The 21,706-nt window shown below is 40.7% G+C and overlaps 2 protein-coding genes across 4 annotated transcripts in view; one reads left to right on the top strand and one right to left on the bottom strand.

Annotated features, from left to right (window-relative positions):
* Positions 1–8,979: 8,979 nt before the first annotated feature.
* On the bottom strand, positions 8,980–16,619 carry Rpusd4 (RNA pseudouridine synthase D4). The gene is made up of 7 exons (XM_076846194.1): positions 16,433–16,619; positions 15,904–16,069; positions 14,445–14,646; positions 11,444–11,537; positions 11,224–11,368; positions 10,084–10,181; positions 8,980–9,365 (listed from the first exon to the last, which is right to left on the bottom strand). Exons 1-7 carry the CDS (start codon positions 16,616–16,618, stop codon positions 9,126–9,128), a joined length of 1,131 nt encoding a protein of 376 aa, XP_076702309.1. The 5' UTR covers position 16,619; the 3' UTR covers positions 8,980–9,125.
* Positions 16,620–16,723: 104 nt separating this feature from the next.
* Fam118b (family with sequence similarity 118 member B) overlaps positions 16,724–21,706 on the top strand; it is a 56,534-nt gene continuing 51,551 nt past the window's right edge. For 2 of the 3 annotated variants that reach the window (XM_076843577.1, XM_076843575.1), the window contains exon 1: positions 16,757–16,802. The gene's annotated coding sequence lies outside the window, so the exon portion shown is untranslated. Of the gene's footprint in view, positions 16,803–21,706 lie in introns of all 3 variants that reach the window. The other variant, XM_076843576.1, reaches the window with a different exon arrangement.

The following is a 21,706-nucleotide window of genomic DNA, read 5'->3' as shown; positions in this document are numbered from 1 at the left end:
GTCAGTGAGTTCCTTGCAGTTGTAGTGTGTAAGGTCAGGCCTGGCAGGTGTACTGCCTGAAAGGAGTAGAGGTGAAGGAATATAGCATGCGGTTGCAGGTAGAGTTCCAAGACATCCGAGGACCCGCCCAGCCCCAGTTTGCCTTGATTGCAAGGAGACATTCTCTTTTCTGACTCTCAGAACTGGGCATTTCATGCATCAACTACAAATGAAGTGGGCAGTTGGGTCCAGCCATCAGGAACCCCTTGGGACACAGACTGGAGGTTTAGGATGAGGAGCCCAAAGCTGTTGCTTAACTTGGGTGGAAGAGAACTGGCCCCAGAGAATGGAGAGATGAAAGGGGTGACAAAGACAAGCTGGCGTCTTCCCCCAGAAGCCTGTGATGGGAGAAGAGATTGTGTCCAGCAGCCCTCCCCCAGCCCTCACCTCCTGCTCTCTCCCTGACCTTGTGGCTCACATCAAAGTGGCGACCTCTTCCCCTAGCTTTGCAGCCTGAACTGGTCCAGGTCATCATTGTGTGTGCTATGGAGCTGCTGATGGACAAACAGTAATAGCTCCCAGAGTGCTGAAAGGGGACGTGGACTTCAGGTCAGGGCTGGCCCTTGTCAGACTCTCTGCTAGGGAAGACTGCTGCCTTGTCTGCCCCTTTTCTGCACCTGCCCTCACAGCTCCCCAGAATAAGGAGGGTTCACAAGTATCTCTGATACTGGGGTTCAGAAACCACAGATGCAGGGAGGTAGAGGTGATGAGGCTTGAGGACTTCTAAATGTCAGACAGGCCATGGGAGACACCAGGGATCCTGCAGAGAGAAGAGTGGGGCCTGCCCTGAAGGAGTTTCTCACCCAAGAGCAATGGAGGAGACTAGAAGGGCCTGGGGCACTCACTTTATGCATCTAAAATGCATCCTTGCTGTGCAAGGTGGTGCATACCTGTCATCCCAGGGGCTCTTGAGGCTGAGGCAGGAGGATAGAGTTCAAAGCCATACTCAGCAACTTAGCAAGGTCCTAAGTAACTTAGCGAGACCCTCTCTCTAAATAAAATATAAAAAAGGGCTAGGGATGTAACTCAGTGGTTAAGCACTCCTGGGATTGATCCCCAGTACCTAAATAAATAAAAGTGCATCTTTACACTTGGGTGGTAACAGTGTGTCAATGTAGGTTCACAGATTGTAATAAATGCGCCATTCTCGTGGGGGATGTGGAAAGTGGGGGAGGCTGTGTTTGGCGGCAGGGAGTGTATGGGAAATGTCTGTACCTTCCACTCAGTTTTCCTGTGAACAATAAATTGTTCTCAAAAATCAAGTTTATTAATTAAAATAAAATTCATTCTTGGAGAAGAAGCTTCCAAATTTGTCATCCTTCTTTTCCCTCCATTGTTTAGTAAATAATAATTTATTTACCCATTTTTAGTTAATCAAAGTCATACATAGAGGGCTGGGGGTGTAGCTCAGTAATAAGTGCTTGCCTTGTACGTGTGAGGCACTGGGTTCAATCCTCAGCACCACATAAAAATAAATACTTAAAAAAATATTGTGTCCATTTACAAACAAACAACAAAAAAAAGTTATACATTGAGCCCAATCTATATCAGCTAACAACTAGAGAAACTGGAAGTTTTAGCTAAGCCATGTACCCCTGTAGTGGGAAAAGCATATTCTTATTATGCTTTTTGATAGTTGAGACTAACTTAATTATAATCTTCACATTTTTATATAATAAACCTGTAATGCTTTTATAACTGTATATGAATCAAATTCTATTTCAAACTTACTCAAGGAACCCAAAACATGGTCTCCTCCTACTACTTTAGCCTGGCACAAGAGAATGGAAAAGCCAGGTTTAAGCTAGCTAAAAGAAGTTAGAGGACAGAGATTTGCAAGTTTTACTGGGAAGTTAGAGAAAAAGAAGACTAAGACCTGTCCTCACCTTTCGAAGTAGCTTAGGCAAGAAGGGATAAAATCTGGGGGATTGCTGCCATCTTGTGGTAAAACTAGAAAATGCATATCATTTTATTCACAATACTATCATAAAACGAAATTGTACCCTGTGACATTATTGACTATATTTAACTCATTGTGATCTTCAAAAATAGCAATTGGCCAAAATAATCCCATGGAGAAATGAACAGTCTTTAAACAAATGGTTCTGGGAGGACTGGCTATTCAGTCAGACACCTCTCTTACACCACACAGAGAAATTAACTCAAAATGGAATAAGACCTAAATGAAAGAGGTAAAACTAGAAAACTATTAGAAGGAAATATATATTTTACCAAATTATATTGTTATATCATGTGTGTATGAATTTACAACAACAAGTCCAACTATTATGTATAATTAAAATGCACCTATAAAAATACAGAAAAAAAGAAAATATAGGAGTAAATCTCTATGACTTTGGAGTGGTCAATGGTTCCTTAGACATGGTACCAAAAGCACAAGCAGCAAAAAAACATATAAATTGGACTACATTGAAATTAAAAATTTCATAGTGCAAATGACATCATCAGGAAAATGAAAACAAAAGGAAGAAAATTTTTGTAAATTATATACCTATATGACTTGCATCCAGAATATATAAAGAACTCTTACAACTTCGTAAAAGATTAATAACCCAATTTAAAATGCACAAAGAATTTAAATGACCAAATTATGTTTGAATATGTCACAATGAATCCCATTATTATGTGTAATTATAAAACACCAATAAAAATCTTTAGTTAAAATGAAAGGATTTAAAGAGACAGTTCTTCAAATAAATTATATTAATGACCAATAAACATGTAAAAAGATGTCAAATCCTATTAGCCATCAGTGAAATACAAATCAAAACCAGAATGAGAAACCACTTCCATCCACTAGGATGGCTATAATCAGGAAGACAGTTATTAACAGATATTGGCAAGAAACTGGAAGCTTTGCACTCGATTCCTGGGAATGTAAAATGGCACAACCACTTTGGAAAACACTATGGCTGTTCTACAAAGTGTCAAAGAGCTGTCACGTGTCAGCAATTTTTTTTTTTGCAATTCCACTCCTAGATATGTCTCCAAGAAAAAGTTAAACATACATCCACATGAAAACCTACACATGAATGTTGAGAGCAGCATGATTCATAAGAGCCCCAAAGTGGAAACATCAATTGACAAATGTATAAACAAAATGTAATATGTATTTTATATATACATATTTCACAATAAAAAGAAATAAAACACTCTTATATGTTACAACATGGATGAACCTTGAAAGCATTATGCTACGTGAAAGAGCCAGTCACAGAAGACTATATGTTGTAAGTTCCTATTTATACAATATATACAAAATTGGCAAAGTTATAGTTCTGGCGGTGCAGACCACCTAGGTGGGGTAGAGTGTATGTGAGGTGCGGGTCCACTGTGCATTTAAGATATGTTTGGTTACAAGTCGTGAAAATATCTGAGAAAGGATTTCGGTCTGCTCTGTAATCACACCTGATTAAACCAAAGGTGTAAGGGAAAAGATTAACAGGAATGTTTCAGGTACTCTTGCCTAAAATGATCCTAAGGCCCCAGTGATGGGGACATCTATGCAGACAGCCACCAAGACTGGTCATTCACTGGGGATGGCAAGGTGAAAGGATCCTTAATAGGACACCAAGAGATGACTAAGGGAATTGGGGATGGAGAAGGAAAAAAATTTGATTTAGTATTAAGTCATGATATGTCAGTAAAGAAAACGATGTTTCATTCTTTTGGTTTTAGCTCTCCCTGAAATGTCTGTGTGTCCCTCTGGGAAGTGCTTGTTGTACTCTGAGGCTGGGGAGTGGCTCACCTAGCGCCCCCTCTAGAAGCAGCACCTCTCTTTCTGGGCAGTGTGTGTTTGTCCAGGCTGTACCTGGCCAGCCTAAATTCAAAAAGCACCATTCTACATTTAAGGACTGGATCTCTCCCACCTTGGGCTCCTCACTCACTTTGATTTCACCAACTCTGCTGTCCAGGCTCTTTAAAGGCCTCCAGATAGGTGCCCAACAAAACCCACAGCTCAGGTAGTCCACCTCTTCCCCAGGCAATACAGTGGCCCTGTTCTGCCCTGTGTTCAACCCACAGTATGCTGGATACTACATGGGCCTGCGGGTAGTTCCCTAGGTGCCTGAGATTTCTCTATACACCACTAGATCAGGGGCCCTCTTCATCTGTCTCCCTAAATCAAAGTCAGTTATCACTATTTCTTAAGTGTCATATTATTATCCCTTTGTTAAGAAGCATGGTTTATTGGAGACAGGAACAAAAGCCAAACCAGTCTGTTAGCTGAATGCAGCTCATGTTTCTCTTTGTCCTGTTGTTACTAAACCCAAGTCTGTTTACTTGTTACTTGAAAAGGGGCCCAATGAATTGAGGACAAGTTGTGGGACCAAGGAAAAAGATTTATTCAGAATGCCAGCAAAATGAGAAGATGACAGGCTACAGCCAACGAAGGCAAAGCTAGGGGGAGACTAATGGCATATTGTTCAGCAGCACCACCTCCAGAATGAATGACTTTTAAAGTCACCTAAAACCCAAGTGATGCTGAAGGGTTTATTTAGACTTTCCCTCAGTTTTACAGAGTGAAGATCTTCTATTTTTAAATAGTTTGAAGTCCTTCTATTTTTAAATAGTTTGGAAAATCAAAATAATAACAGATGGTGTTGTATTATTGTGCACTCCTGCCCAAAATTTGTAAAAGCACTAACCCCACAACTATATTTAGAAATAGGACTTTTAAGGAGATAGTCAAATGAGGCCATAAAGGTGGGACTTGGCCCAACCTGGCTCATGTTCATATAAGGAAGAGACATCAGGGATGCACATGTACAGAAAAAAACCTGTGTGAACACACAGCAAATTGACAGTCATCTGTAAGCCAAGAGGCCTCAAGAGAAACCAGACCTGCCCAGCCCTGATTGACATTGTACTTCCAGCCTTCAGAAATGTGAGAAAACGTCTGCTGTTTACGCCATCCATCTGTGGTATTTTGCTATGGCAGCCTGAGCTAATACACTTAGTGACACATGAAAATTATATGAACTTCATATTTGAGTCCATTAATAAAATTTTATTAGAACATAGCCTTGCTCACTCATTTACATATTATCTCTGGCTGGTTTTTTGCTACATGGCAGAGTTAAGTAGCTTTGACAGGAACTGTGTGACTTGCAAAGTCTGAAATATTTGCCATCTGATCCTTCACAGAGCATGTCTCCAAGCAGCTTGAGTATAAGGTCCTTGCTTAGGATTTGGATGGCCATCTTAAGTGACAGCCACCAAGTTAAGGAAAAAGTTTCGCTTTCCTGCCCAAAGGCCTTTCTGAGAAAGTCTCACCACTCCCTCATACCAACCCAACCCTTAACACATTAGAACCCGCCCAGCTCTGGTTCCTGAGCCTCCCTGATAAAAGTCCCAGAACCCAAGCCTATTTTGCCTCTCTCTGACAAATACACTCACATGTGTACCTCTGCCTGACCTCCGTCTTTCATTTCTCGCTTACCAGTCTCTCATTTCTTGCTTTCCCTTCATTAAGCACTTGCTCTGACCCTTACTTGGCTGAACTACCTACATAGTGGGTCTTGCTTGGTACAGTAGCTCTTTTTGATCACTCCAAATAACTTAAGAAGGATGGTTTCATAGGGTAGTGTTGCCTGGGAAGCTGGAGTTACACAGCCAAGGAGCTTGGAACATGCCTAAAAATGAACTTCACTTATTTTGAAATATTAACATAGCAGTGTTGGGCTCCACTGGGTCATTTCACCTTAACCCAGCAGGTTCCAATCCCAAAAGGGTGGGTCCCATCTCTGTTGCCAGATGAACCTGGCTTGATAAGCAGACCCTACACCTTACCCTCCCTGTACATCAAGAGCAGCATCCCCATATCAGATCACCCCTGGCAAATTTGAGTCTAGATCTGACCTCAGACATATCTGCCACACTTCTTAACATAGGTGCCCTTCTTTGGGGACACTGGACAGTAGCGAATGCTTCAATGGCAACTAATTACAAGCAGACTACATTACCTAATATCTGATGCTTCTTCTGGTATGCTTAAGTGTTCTATTAATTTTACACAATATCTTTATTTTTAGCTGGTGTGAGGATCAAACCCAGTATCTCACGCATGCGCACAAGAACGCTCTACCCCTGAGCCACAACCCTAGCCTAAGCGTTCTATTAATTTTAAAAGGACAATTCATATTTATAAATAAGTTATTTCAAATATAAACCTTAAAAAAATCATGCTTCCTCTGGTTAACCAAACAGCATACCAAAGTATGTTTATTTTAAACTGAAATCATACGGTCTGTTCTCCCACCCTTACTCCCAAAGTTGCAAATCCCCTACTAGGTTATTCTAATCCATGACTCAATAGGTAGGGTGGGAGACAGCCCTGAGTGTAGGGATAAAGACGCTTCTCTATTTTCCAATGCAGAGACCCATATACCAGGGCAGTTAGGAACTCTCAAAATACCAACTGTCTCTCTCTTGGTAGCTCCCTGCCCAGAAACCAACATGAAACAGCAATGAAAAGCTAAAAATATCACAAAGAATGGCACTGTAGCATTCATGGTGACACTGAGTAAGATTAAGGACACTGACAGCTGGTTCTGTCCACCTCTGTGGCTTGTGCCAGACTAGGGAGCAACATCCCTGCTCCACACTTGTCAATCACAGGTGATTACGTTTTCCCAGTTAATGAAAGACCTCTGGAGATACGTGAATGCCCCCATTTACTTTCAACCTAGTAAATATTCAGTTTGCCAAATTATAGACCATACATCCCTACTGAAAGGAAACACAACTGGAAGAATGATAGAAATCCTATATCACTTTCCAAGTGTGTTCTAATTAGCATCTTTTCTATATTTTCCAATTTTTATTCTCATCATCTGCTAATATAGTTCTCCATTCTTGTAGGCATTTCTGATCATCTCACTATGCCAAAGTAAATTATTAATAGTTCTTAAGTGTCACATTCTTGTCCCTTTGGAGAATCCCTCTTGAGAATCACAGTTTACTAAACAGCCAAAATTTTTAGGCCTTTCATAGAAAGTCAACCTCATCTGTGCTCTTAAATTCAATATGCATAGTAATAGCAGTGTAGAAATGGGGAAGGACATCTAGAAAGCTGTATTAACAATACAGAAATTCCAGATTCAAGGAGGATACATTCCCAAGACCCCCAGTGGACACCTGAAACCATGGATATTACCACTCTCTATATATTTTTCCTACACGGAAACCTGGGATCAAGTTTAACTTAGGTACAGTAAGAGACTGGTAAAAATGCTACTTGAGGGCTGGGGATGTGGCTCAAGCGGTAGTGCGCTCGCCTGGCATGCGTGCGGCCCAGGTTCGATTCTCAGCACCTATTACAAACAAAGATGTTGTGTCTGCCGAGAACTAAAAAATAAATATTAAAAAATTCTCTCTCCTCTCTCTGAAAAAATAAAAAAAAATGCTACTTGAACACCAATTCTAATACTGAGAAAGGTGATCTGATAACTAAGAGCTATAAAGTGACTAAATAATGGGTAACATGTATAGCATGGAAACACCAGACAATGGGATGATTCACATCCCAAATAGGATAGAGGGACAGTGCAAGATTTCATCATGCTACTCAAAATGGTGTGAAATTTAAAACTTAAGAATTATTTCTGACCTTTTCCATCTAATATGGTGGCCACAGGTGACTGAAACTGTGGAGCAAGAAACCATGAATAGAAGGAGTATCTTATATATAGAGGGAGCATACAAAAGCTATTCTGGGGCTTTTCTCTCCAATGTGCTGTCACTCCAACTTTCTTCAGCTCAGCCCAAAGTAGTGTGCGATGTATCTGCGTATTAGACAACTGGGTATAAGAAGAAAAAAGAGAGCGGGAGGGATCAACTGAGCAGGGAGGCCAAGGAAACTTGTACACTAGGTGTTGGGCATGGCCATCTCCTTCCTGAGAACTAAGAACAGGAGGCTTGTTTTCAAAACAAAGAATTTTTTTAAATGGCAGCTCCCTTCTAACCACACACTTTTGAATTAACCAAAGCCATCCCCTGGTCTAGAAAGGACATATGGCAGCTGAAATGCCAGTTACTGAATAAAACTTTCAAGATGGCTTCTCTCCCCCAACTTTTACACTTACTATTCATTAAACACAGATTGCAAACTTGCAACCTGTAGACCAAATTCATTCTGCAAATATGCTTGGCTAAGTGTCTTTTTAAATTTTTGATTTAGCTGGCAATTGGCTAGGAGTTCACATAGCTTCTACATTGCCTTATTCTCTGAAAAAAAATTTTTAAAAATCTGCCTCCACAGTGTAACAACTACCTGGAGATAACAACTATTAAAACAGTGTGTGAAGCCTGGCACAGGGGTCCACGCCTATAATCCCAGCAGCTCAAGAGGCTGAGGCAAGAGGATCATGAGTTCAAAGCCAGCCTCAGCAATTTAGCGAGACCCTGTCTCTAAAATATGAAAAGGGCTGGGGGTGTGGCTCAGTGATTAATCGCCACTGGTTTCAATCCCTAGTATCAAAAAACGAAACAAACAAAAAAAACATGAGAGCTCCTAGGTTTGTCCCCACCACTGCCTTACATCCTGGCAGCTTCACTCATTTGTTAGCTGCCTGCCATTTACACCTATTTTCTTATCAAAAGCCCTACCCCATCCAGACCCTGAACACTCCCTTCCTGGATTCCATAATCACTAGTACAGTGAGGATACAATTGATAGCCAGAAACAATTCTGGATTCCGTAAATGTGTTTAACCATTATGTTCTTTACAATGACAAGAATCTCCCTGATAGCTCAAGATGTGGGATGAAAACAATTCCTGACCACAGATTTTGTCCTTTAAGTCTCCTTTTTTCCATTACTGTACCAATCGCCCTGGTCCTGGGCTCTCTTGCATCTTGGCAAGGAGACCCTGTGGTGGGGAGATTTCCAGCAGGCTTTTTCATAGAACCCTCAAACTCTCAGTGAATAGATTTTATTCTCTATTAAAAGCCCTGACACAGCTGAGTTTCTTCAATTTATGCCACCAGGCTCTTCTGGAGTCTGTTCCAAGTGAGAAGTTACAACAGTCCACGAAACAAAGCAGAGTTCAGGGGCCAAACAGTCTTCACTGTGCTCTCAGATGCCTGGCTTCACTGTCCCCAATTTGATCTTGATTTGGAATCTCTAAACCCAGACGACGCAGAGAACGGGCAAAGAAGTGAGGAAGCCTACAGACCAAATGGAGTTCCTCCTTCCTGGACCCCAGGGCAGGCAGCATCAACTGCCGGGCATGCAGATGAAGGGGGATGTGGCGGGCCTTTGACTGTTCCAGCCCCAACTTCTTCAGAATGCCAACAGGAAGCTTCTACACAAAGACAAGACAGACCCTTGTGAGCAAGACTACCCTTGTCCACCCTTGACCAGCATGCAGAGTCAGAGGACTCCCACCTAAAACTAACTAACCCCCTGGAAATCCCAGTAATGGATAGTCTGCTTTAGTGGCATGTCTAGGAAGGGCTCAGAAACAGGTAAGAAAAAACCAGACCAAAGAAATTTTATGGGCTCATACTCTGGCCCTGCAAGAGAATAAACAACAATATTAAACAATGAAAAAAGTTACTCCATGTTTCTTTACCATGAAAGGTAGCTTTTAGTTTCAGGAAGATTTCTTCCCCTTGCCCACAACATCACAACAAAATCTGATGCTGATCAAATAAAGGAGTAAGATTTTGCTCATAGATTCTGAAGCTCCATGAGAATGAGATCTGTTTCTAAATTCTGTAGAGTTAGATAATCAATATAGTGCCAAGCCTGGAAACAATACTTGCCATGACTTACTTCAGGATTTTTTTTTTTTTTTTAAGAGAGAGAGAGAATTTTTTTTTTAATATTTATTTTTTAGTTTTTGGCGGACACATCTTTGTTTGTGTGTGGTGCTGAGGATCGAACCCGGGCCGCACATATGCCAGGCGAGAGCGCTACCGCTTGAGTCACATCCCCAGCCCCACTTCCGGATTTTAACAAAAAGAAAACTCAAGTGCTCTCCCTTATTTGTTTAATACTCCCTATTAAATCAGTGTTACCTGAGGGGCCAATCTATTCCAGTCTGAGTACTTGTGATCACCAAGGACTGCGCAATCCAATCCAAAAGACATGTGAACTCGAAGTTGATGTTTCACTCCTTGAGAAAGAGAAGGACTTATGAGAAACTATAGACACAATGTCAGTGCTGGAATCTGCTTCAAATCATATTAAATCAAAGCATAGTAAACTGGCAAAGACCTAACTACAATAAGTTATGAGGAATACTGTAACAAGCTATAAGCTATCCAGCTTCAACCAGCTTAAGAAATGAACATTACAAACACTTTAGATAATCACCCCATGAAGTTGGCATCCACCATTACCCTGACTTTTTAATAATGTTACTACATAATAATAAATAGTATTCTTCTGCACATTTTAAAACTGCAGTAAAATATACGTAAAATTTCCCATTTTAACCACTTTTAAGTATGCAATTTATAATATTAGGTATATTCACATTGTTTTGCAGCATCAGCATCCATTTCTCAAAGATTTTCATCTTTCCAAACTGAAACTCTGAACCTATTACAAAATGATTCCCCATCACTTCCTTCTTTCTCTCAACCCCGACCCCAAGCTTTTGGCAACCATCACTCTACTTTATTTCTGTGAATCTTACTACTCTTGGTACCTCATATAAATGGAATCATACAGCATTTGTGCTTTTTGTATCTAGCTTATTTTACTTAGTATAATGTCTTCATGATTTACCCAGGTTGTAGTATATATCAGAATTTTCTTTAACTCCCTTTTTTTGTACTGAGCATTGAATCCAAGGGTACTTTATCACTGAGCTACATCCTCACTTCTTTTTATTTTGGGTCAGTCTCACTAAATTGCCAAGGCTGGCCTCAAACTTGTATTACTCCTGTTTCTCAGCCTCCTGAATACATAGGATTGAAGGCCTGCATGACCATACCCAACTGTATTTTCAAATAAAGGTATCCAAAATGTAGCCTTCTGCTACCCACAATGATCCCTCTGGGGACACTTGTTGCTGCTGGCCCATGGTCATATAAATAAGCTACCTCTCATCCCACCCACAGTATCAGTGTCTCATAACAAGGGCAGAGTCAAGCACAAGGCCCTGGACAAAGTACGGTAGCCACCTTGCATCAGAATGGGGTCACCCTCACCAGTTACAGGCTGGAGCTCCACGAGGGCAGAGGACAGAGTGCTGCTGAGCACCTGGTACTGAGTCATGGCAATGTGGGCATTCCGGTTGGTCCGTACTTTGACCATCTTACCATTGTTCATGCGGTAGCTTGGGGACAGCGTCATCTAAAGATAAAGTAATCAAGATATGATTTCCAAGGAAGAACAGAAACCCATACCTCAGAAAGGCAGCTCACCCACCTTGTGGTGTTGCTGCTGGCCTTGTACCTCCTTCTCAATGATGGGAATATCCACGACTCCTGCCGAGGGCACAGGGACATGCACAGTGATGGCCCTAAGGGAGACATACAGATGGTTGCTTTAGTCACATAAGGCAGAGAAGAGCTCTTGGATTTGCCTGTATAGAGGATTTCACTCCAGACCTTCTGCACTAACACGGGTACTTCTTATGAACTTTTATGCCTGTGATGAGACGAGAGGGAGACCACCAATAAAAGAGACTCAGAATGGGTGACTATGTGACTGTTGTGTCTGAAGTTCCTGTGACTTTCTGGGGGCACAGCAAAGTCCTGATTTACCTATGTGACAAATTCGGTAGGAGTGGTCCTCTGAGTTTGTCATTAGATCCATTTATTCATTTAGTCTATGATCAGAACCCACCATCTTTTATTACTTAAAAAAAGAAAAACAGGGCCAGGCGTGGTGGTGCACGCCTATAATCGCAGTGGCTTGGGAGACTGAGAAAGGAGGGTCACAGGTTCAATGGCAGCCTCAGCAACAGCAAGGTGCTAAGCAACTCAAGTGAGACCCTGTCTCTAAATAAAATACAAAATAGGGCTGAGAATGTGGCTCAGTGGTTGAGTGCCCCCAAGTTCAATCCCTAGTACCCAAAGGAAAAAAACAAAAAAAGGACACATCAGAACCCTATTCTCCCAATTTTCTTTTTTTTTAAATTTTTTATTTGTATATGGAAACAATACCTTTATTTTGTTTATTGTTATGTGGTGCTGAGAATTGAACCTGGTACCTCACACATACCAGACAAGTGTTCTACTACTGAGCCATAACCCCAGCACCCCAATTTTCTTTTAACCGAATATCCACTCTTAAATGCTGGAATAAAAGACCATGTAATTAATATAATTTTTTATCCTTCCCCAACATTCTATAATTAGTATTCATGACATTAATAGTAAAAGATTTAAGAATATAAGTAGTATCCAGTTTTCAGATTAAGCATTATACCAAAGAGAATCATGTGGGACTCTCCAAGAATGATCTCTTATTATAATGGTTCTTAAATTTGATTATATATTCTAGACATTTACAGAGCTTTTTAGAACTTTTTTTTTCTTGCAATACTAGAGATAAAACCCAGGGTCTCACATATGCTAGGCAAGTGTTCTACCACTGTGCTACATCCCCACCTCCTGTTTGTGAGCTTTTTTTTTTTTTAAAAAAAAAAGACACCAATCTCCACAGCCACCAGATTTATGAATCAGAACCTCTGTGGGTGGGTCTTAAGCACGCAGATTTTTAAAGGGCTCCCCAGATCATAAACTATCTGCAAAATCTGTAAAAACAAAAACAAAAACAAAACAAACAAATGGACTAACATCCAAAATATAAATATTTGTAAAGCAAACAGAAAATAATAACCCAATATGAAAATAGGCAAAGGAGAAGTAAACAGTCTATTATTCCAAGAAAGAAAGGGAAACTCAACCAACCAATAAATGCAAAAAGACAGCAAATATCACTAGTACATAGGGAAATAAAAAAGATCTTTTTTTTTTTTTTTTTTTTTAACCCATCAGAGTGGCAAGCTTTTTAAAAATGCTTTGGTTAGTATAAGTGGAAGTAGGTAAGACCACCACTCATGGGAGTATAAAGTGACTTTTGGAGAGCACTTTGGGGACTATTAAAATATCAAATATGCACACCCTTCAACCTAGCAATTGTTTCCAGGAATGTATTCTAAAAATATTGCCATGGCTTAGATGTGGTTTGTTTCTGCCAAAATTCATGTTGAAATTTAATTGCCGCTGTAGTGGTATTGGAAGGTAGGCAATTTAAGAGGTGATCAGGACGTTGAGAAGGATGCATGCTGGATCATTACCACATGTGTGGACCACTACAAAGCAAGGCTGCCCTCCTGTTTCCTCTCTTCCACACATGCCCACTTACCCTACCACTTTCTGCCATGAGTTGAAGCAGCCCACCAGCTCATGCTCTTGGACTTCCTAGCCCCCAGTACTATAAGCCAAAATAAACCTCTTTACTTTATAAATTACCTAAGCTCAAGTATTGTGACAGCAACAAAAAATGAGTTAATATATATTCACATATTCTTTACAATAGACTCTGAAAAATGGGAAGTAATCTAAACATCTATTCATACAGTAGAATAACAGAGTCACTACAAAGGGAACAGCTTTAAATGTACAACACAAAATGCTCTCCAAGATATTTGATCCAAATGAAATCAGCAGGGTACAAAGCAGTGCATAAATGTGTTGCCATATAATAATGTTTATGTATGCCCAGTATAACACTTAGTTTACAAAAGATTCTGGTAGAAGTATTGCCTTTGGGGAAGGAAATTGCTGAAATGCAGAACAGTGGGTTTCTCTATTGACTCATGTATCCTTTTTATTTAAAAAAAAAAAAAAAAAGAATGAGGTAGACTTATATGGAAAGATCCCTAAGACACAAATTAAGCATATATGTACGTGTGTATGTGTGTGTGGGGGGGACAAGTATGCAAATTGTACAATGTGAAAAATATGCGAATAAGTATATCTAAATGTGTGATATATGTGTATTCATAAGTGTATGTAGGTACATACACAAATACCGCATATATAAGACATGTGTAAATGAATTGAGTAAGGACCAGAGAAACAAGAATTAAATAGATCACAGTGGTTGCTACTTCAAGGGAAGAGACTAGAATGGCAGAGTGGGTTGATTCTCCAGAGGCTTTTGTCTTTGTTTCACTATTTCAACCAAAAATGAAATCATATATTTCATGTACAATAAATTTTGATAGTTTTGATGTACAATCATAATTAAAAACCACTACTTTATTTAACATTCTAAACACCAAATCTGTTTTAAGTAATTTTTATATCCTAATAGATGATAGTGCAGGGCCTTCTACTAATAGTTGCTGCTGTATGATGAGGAACAGAAGAGATTCCTCCATTTATACCACCTCTACTTCCATCAATGATCCTACCAGTACTTCTTTGCCACCTGACGGGTTCTAAACAACTCTTGGACTTGATGTGCCACATCTTTCTCCCAAGCCAACACCATTACGCCTGTGGTTTCCTTGTCTAGCCGGTGGCACAGATGTAAGGGCTCTGCCTTGTGGCCATGAAGCATCTTTGCCAGGATAGGCAGTACATCACTGATGCAGAGCTGGACCCCAGGGCCACCTAAGGAAAAAGAAGTTTGAGAGCTTTTACCAAAGAACTAACTTAGGAGAAAAGTCCTCATGCATAAACTGTCAATGTGTTCTAGAGAAATACTACTGAAGTGCAGGAAGGGCTAGCAACATCAGTATATCTAAAGACCTCTCTAGCTATAAATGAATCTAAAGATCCCAATACAGGCTACTAAGTCAGAATCTGCCTTTTAACAAGCTGCCCAAGTGACTTACAGGCAATTAAAATTTGAGAAAGACTGTCCTAGATTATGTGGCTTTCTCCTGGATATACTTTGCAGGACCATAAGGCTCTCTTAGGCATTGCAGAAGAGTGGTTATGGGGATGGGGTTTGGGATTAGGCATTCCTGGTTTCTCCTTTTTGTACTCACCGAACTAGCCACTTGACCTCAGACAGATTACTTGTATTTCCAATTTTGTTTTCTTATGTAGAAGAAAAAAAAAGAGGGAGGTAAATAACTGGAAAATAGTCTCACTGGGGAATGATAAGGCAAGAAATTGTTTTTGGAAGAGGAAAAAACTCAAGTAAAGTACCGCTTTAACTCTTTGTCTTTATGGACAACTTTCTCTTAACTTCCCCCAAAGGATTACCTTCTTCTAGAAAAAATATTCCTTCTCTCTCTCCACCTTTTTCACGAATACATTTTACCCTATCAAACTTTTCTGACTCACTTCAGCTGTTCCTTATCACTACATTCAACCTTTAGTTATTTAAAGACATCTGAGTGTCCTGTTAAGTTCCAGAAGTTTTATTTGGCATACTCCACCATAAACACACCTTTTAAAAATATTATTATGTATTTTGTGTTATTTTCTCTTTCCCAGTTTTGTGTGTTTATTTGTGAAACAGGGTCTAAGCTGCCCAGGTTTGCCTAGAACTCCCAATCCTGCTGCCTCAGCTTCTCAAGTATCTGGAATTACAGGCACTTGCCACTGCACCTTTCTCTCTTTCCCAGTTTTGATGAAAAATAATCTGAGGACTAAGAACACACAGTCTTTATACTTTTCTACAATAGTCCCTGTGGTAGTCTGCACACAACATTCCAGGAATGACTGCTGTCAAATGTTTGGAAATGGGTTTACCTTATTTATGTTTATGCCCTTGGTAGTGTCTTATAAAGGATAATACTCTACAAAGGTTTAATTAATTTGAATGCAAGAGTGCCTCACCTGTAATACTTCATAAATGCCCCTAGATGTGGCAGAAAGCAGTAACAGGTCCCGCTCCCTTGCCCACATGGTTCTTACCATGGACAGGAAGACCGTAGGGCTTATTGATGACCACAAGGTCCTTGTCCTGGTGGAGAATCCCTCGGCTCAGTGCCTTTGCAAGGACGTTAGGGTGAACTCGCTGCAGCTGCCCTGTGAACCGCACGAGTTCTTGCACTCTCCGTTGAATACGGTTTGTTGGTTCCTACGGAGAGAAGGAGAGGTGGGAATGCCTGGTGACTAGTAGTAAGCGAAACAGAAGGGAAGGCCCTCAATAAGCGTGAGTATTTGGGTAGGGAATGCCTGTATCTCTGCGTTAGACTCAGGTCTTCCTCAAAAAGCTCGAGTCTCTCTCACTTTCGTACCTACGCGGTGGTCTGAACTAAGCCTGGCAACAGCAAAGACCCAGCCCAAATGAAGACCACGTAACCCTACAGACCTACCCTCTTCGCGGTCTGTCCATTCTCCTACCTTTACTTACTTGCCGTCCAAGGACCCTCCTACCTCACACCCTGCCTGGGAAACTGTGCGCGCTGCCTGTTGGGAGTCGTGGTCCTTCCGGGCTTACCGGCTTTTTCTTCTCTTGTTCCCGTTTCTGGGCTCGGAGCCTCTCCGCTAGTCTCTGGGCATTCAGAAGCCTAGTAGCAGCAGCGGTGGAACAAAATGGCTTTGAGACGAGAGTGAAAAGACTCCCCAAACGCGGGCCGGTACCCCGGACCCAGGCGCCAGACACAGTACAGCTGGGCGCCGCCATCTTACCAAGGGAGGAGCAAGCTACGACCACGTGGAGAAGAGTGACAACAGGGTGGAGGGAGTGGGTGGGCTCCTCGGGTCACGTGTAGAGGGCGGGACCTACGGGTCACGTGGGCGGTGCGCGCTCAGTGCGGCTGCGCCGGCCGGTAGCTGCAGCTGGAGCCGTGGCGTTTGGAGGAGACGCGGTGAGTGTATGGGGAAGCCGGGCTGGGGCTGGGCAATGTCCGTGCCTCAACGTTTTCCGCGTCCCCAGGATCTCGGTTCTTGGAAAAAACAGCCCAGGAAAGCGGTTCTCCGTTTGGGACACAACTCCAATCAAAAACACTTCCCCGCCCCCGCACCCTCTTAGAAGAGAAACCCCACAGACGCTTGCCCCACTGTCTTTTCAGGCACCTACTTCGTCCCTCTTGGCAACCACATCCTTGGCGGGGACGCGGCGTGTCCCCTCCTGTTTCCTTACCGCTCGACCTCCGGAGATGCCCGGATCTCTAGCCTCTCCATCTCTCGCCTTCCGACTCTCTATGTCTTTGTTCGTATTGTAACCTGCCCTCTCTTCCTCTCCCAAGGATGATGGTCCCTTCTTTCATCCAAAGCCCCTAGCCCGTATTTCCTGCGAAGGGAGCACATGGATTTCTTCTGTCCTTCCTCAGGAATTCATTTCTTGCGGTCTCCTCCTGCTTACCTTCTCCACTCTTCACAGAGCAAAGACAAAGTACAGGGCACCGACCTTCCCTTCTCCCTTTTGCTTTATTTTTCCCCTCCGTAGTTTGCTGCCCCCAAACGCTTTCTTCTTCTAACAAGATGCAGTGTTGGGACTCCCATGCCTGAACTGCAAGCGACTTCCTCTGATTTCACTTAAGGGACGGCTGGGAAGATGAACATCTGTTTGGGATGGTAGTCTTAAAAATACCTTGGGATGTACGTGCCTTTCGTTAAGAATAAAGGTAATGCTGTGCTGAGTTCTGAAAGAATGTCTTGAGAAAAACCAATGAAACTGAAATGACGGTAGAAGGATAGCAGGAGGTCTGCTTGGGGAGTTAAGAGAATAGGAAGTGAATTAGGTTTAGGTCCTTTCTCTCCAAAAGAGATTGACAGAAGGGAGTAATTGAGCATAAAACAAAGTTGAACAGATGGAACTAGCCTAATGAAGACCTTAAGTTGAAGAGTTTAAACTATAAGTGATGGGTAGCTGAGTCTTTGAAGCTTCGTGAGAGACCCCTTGGAAGTGGAATTCTGGAAATGAATGTGACACTTAAATGCAGGACCGATTGTAGCAGGGAAGCTATCTGGGATGCTGCAATCTATGTGATCAGTATTGAGGCTGTGCCCTATTCTAGTGGACCCTTTGCCCTAAAAGGTACTGTTTTGTTTGAATCCATTTAGTTATGCAAGTCAAGATACATCATTGGCAGGCTGGGGCTGTGGCTCAGTGGCAGAGCACTTGCCTTGCACATGTGAGGCTGGGTTCGATCCTCAGCACCACATAAAAATAAATAAAAATAAAGATATGGAAAAAAAGATTTAAATTCTTTAAAAAAAAGTTATATCATTGGCAACTACTGTTGATTTGTGAGTCCTTTGAGGACTGTCCCCCATACCTAGCATTTAGTAAGTTCACAAATATTTGTTAGGAGGTTGAAGTACATCATGGGCATATTAGGTGTTTCTAAACTTTTTGAATTGTCTTATTTCTGTCAGTTTTGGACCTGAAGAGTAAAGATAGGGGTAAATATATTTGTAAGGAATATAGAAAAAATCTTGTGTGTTTCTGTGATAAGATAAATGATCTGGATATAAATACAAAGAACTCCAAGGGAGATTGAGAAACAACCAGTGTTTCCCCTTCTATTATTGTTTGTTTTTGTTTTCCCCAGTAAATTCACAGAACATAAATTTATAAATCTTGAGAAATTCCACCCTAAAAAATTACTACCCTTTATCTATATGCACCAGACCCAGGTTCTAATTTTATTAAACTGTTGCACATGCCTTGTTACTTAGTTACATGAAGTCCCTTTTCCAAGGTCCCTGAAATTTGGACTTCAGAGTTTAAATGCATATCATTACATTAATTACAAACCTGTTTTCTATACAGGATTTTTGTGGTGTGAGAGAGTACTGGGAGAATCTTTCTGCCTTTTGGCATTCAAGAAATACTTCTAAAGAATTGGCATTCTGGCCAGTAATCCCAGCTGCTAGGGAGGCTGAGATAGGAGGATCCTCAGGTTCAGAGTCAGCCTCAGCACAGCGAGGTGCTAAGTAACTCAATGAGACCATGTCTTTAAATAAAACGAAAAATAGGGCTGGGATTGTGGCTCAGAAGAGTGACAACAGGGTGGAGGGAGTGGTTGAGTGTCCCTGAGTTCAATCCCCAGTACCAAAAAAAAAAAGGCATTCTGTGGCAGAAAACAAAAGAAAGAACCAACTCCGATGTCATTGCTTCTTGACTTAGAACTTGTGTTCTTCAGTTTCAGGTTAACCCAAGGCACACACCATAGTGCCTTGGAGAATAAAAACATTAGTCACTGTTTTCTGGAGAAGGAACCTTTGTTTTCTTTCTAATTCTTTTGTGTTTTTCTTGTTGAAACTTTGTAAGAAGAATTTAAAGAATTCAAAGTTTTTGTTATCACTTTACTAGCTTTAGCCAGCTTGGGTCCAGAAGTTACAACTTCCTTGTGTTGTCTCAGTATAAAGAATGTATGCAAATATCATGTGTCTCTTTCCTTTATTTGTAAGTCTGTGGTGCTGGGGATTGAGCCCTGGATCACTCTACTATGAAGCCATATCTTCAGCCTATTCTTTTTAAGACAGGGTCTTGCAGAGTTGCTGAGGCTGGCCTCAAACTTGTAGTTTTTCTGCCTCAGCCCCCTAAATAGCTGGAAATACAAATGTGCACTGTGCCCAGCATTCTTTTTTAAAATCTCTGTTGCCTCCTTCCTCTTCCTCATTCAATTGATGATATTTTAGGCATTCATTTTTCTATTTCTTCACAGTTGCACATTGTCTTTTTGGTTGGGGACTACCTTTGTCTGAACTGTTTTCTCAGTATAAGATTCTATTAATGGGTCTTCATTCTTATGAAGTCTAATTCTGTTCAAACATAACTTATTTACGTAGATTTTGACATATCACCATATTTGCCCTCAAAATAATTAAATAAAGAAGAATTTGGGCTGAGGTTGTGGCTCAGTGGCAGAGAGCTTGCCTAGCCATGTGAGGCACTGGGTTCGATTCTCAGCACCACATATAAATAAATAAAATAAATATTTGAAAAAAAAAAAAAAAACTTGATTTTTTAAGACTATTTTTCACTCTGTGCAGGAACAAGGACTACCAGTAAAGGAACTTGAACTTAAATACCGTACACATAGGTTGATTAATGGCATCAAGTTAAATGGCAACCCCTCAAGTAGTGATTTGCTAGTTGCAGATTAACCAGAGATCACATTTCCCCTAAGAGCAGGAAGTACTTGGACAATGTTTTAAAGAGATTAAAAGAAGCAATTAGCAGGAACTCTCTGAAGGTGTTCTGGAAAATACAATTCTTGGGAGCCAGAAGGTCTGGAGACTAGTCCCAGTTCAGCTTTTATGAGCTTGAATAAATATTATGGGTTTCAGTTTTGTCACTTAAAAGTTTAAGAACTTTACAACTGTAAGCTTCTCTGCTGTGAAGATTTTCCAGTGACACTTCAGTACTTTTGACTTTAACAAGTGGAATTTCTCTCAGACTTATCTTGAATGCATTTAGCATTGGCACAGAAAATCTGCCAGTGCCACTAAACTAATATTTATATTTGGAGTTTACTTCATTTAATGGTGTTGGAATAATCAAGATTTCTAATGGGGCAGGGGAGGGGCATATAGAAAAATATTTGGGAGTGTGAGGCTCAATGGTAGAGCACATGGTAAGCATGTAGAATGCCTTGGGTTCAGGGCATTCTACATGTTTATTATTTCCCTGCACTGAAAAAAATATTAAAATATTAAATCTATAACATACAGTATCTCTCATACTTTTATTTAGCTTTTGAATAATGATCCGGGCAAATCTAACTTAAACCACTGCTTCCCAGACTTTTCTCATTTCACAGCACATATGGAAATAATTGTTGTATCATTGGGGAAAGCTGAAAGTTACCCACAGAAGGCAACTGGCCTGGGAGCTGTGGCAGTCCACAGTCTCCACTTGGCAACACCAAGGCTAAGGAGATACATCCCTACCCTGAGACCTGACTGACTATTAGGAAGGTCAGCTTTGCACATTCAAGGTCTTTGCCCCAAACTCTGCCGGACTATGAATAGGAACTGTATTATTATTTTTGTTAAATTGGTCTCTAATCTTATTTTTGTGTTTATGTTCCTTTCTGCTTTTGGCTAGTTTACATTTAAAGACCATACTTATCCTTACATGGTAGCTTTTCTAAAAGTATGTGAATGATAGCTAACTGATGAAAAGATGGGAAATACTTTTGCCATAATATGGTGACACTGTTAAGAGTATAGGCAGTCTTGGTCTGCCTATTTAAAGATAAATAATATCCAGCGTCAAAGACCACCATGCAAGGGAATATGTGAATTTCTTTGAATGGTTTATTTCATGCTTTCTTTTATAAAAGTAATAGTTAGGTCTGGGGTTGTGCCTCAGTGGTAGAGCGCTCACCTAGCATGCTTGAGGCACTAGGTTTGATCCTCAGCACCATGTAAAAACGAAATAAATAAGATAAAGGTATTGTGTCCACCTACAACTAAAAAAAATAAATAAAAGTAATAGTTAAAAAACAAGGGGCCCTGGGTTCGATCCTCAACACCACATAAAGGTAAGTGAATGGAATGGAGGTATTATGTCCAACTATAACTAAAAAAATAAATATTAAAAAAAAAACTTAAAAAATACCAAAAAAAGAGTGGGAAGAAATCATTCTTAGCTTCTCTTTTCCATATTGTAAATATCATAGTTTTTCTTCTAGTCTTTTTTTGTGTCCTTTTTTGAATTATTATTTGTGGAAATTTTCAAACGTTTACAGAAGTAGAGAAGATATTCTTAACAAACCTCCATATACTCATCAGCCATCTTCCACATTTAACCAAA

Source organism: Callospermophilus lateralis, chromosome 2 (genome assembly GCF_048772815.1).
Source record: "Callospermophilus lateralis isolate mCalLat2 chromosome 2, mCalLat2.hap1, whole genome shotgun sequence".
Taxonomy (NCBI): Eukaryota; Metazoa; Chordata; class Mammalia; order Rodentia; family Sciuridae; genus Callospermophilus; species Callospermophilus lateralis.
This window is presented reverse-complemented; position numbering and strand designations above follow the sequence as displayed.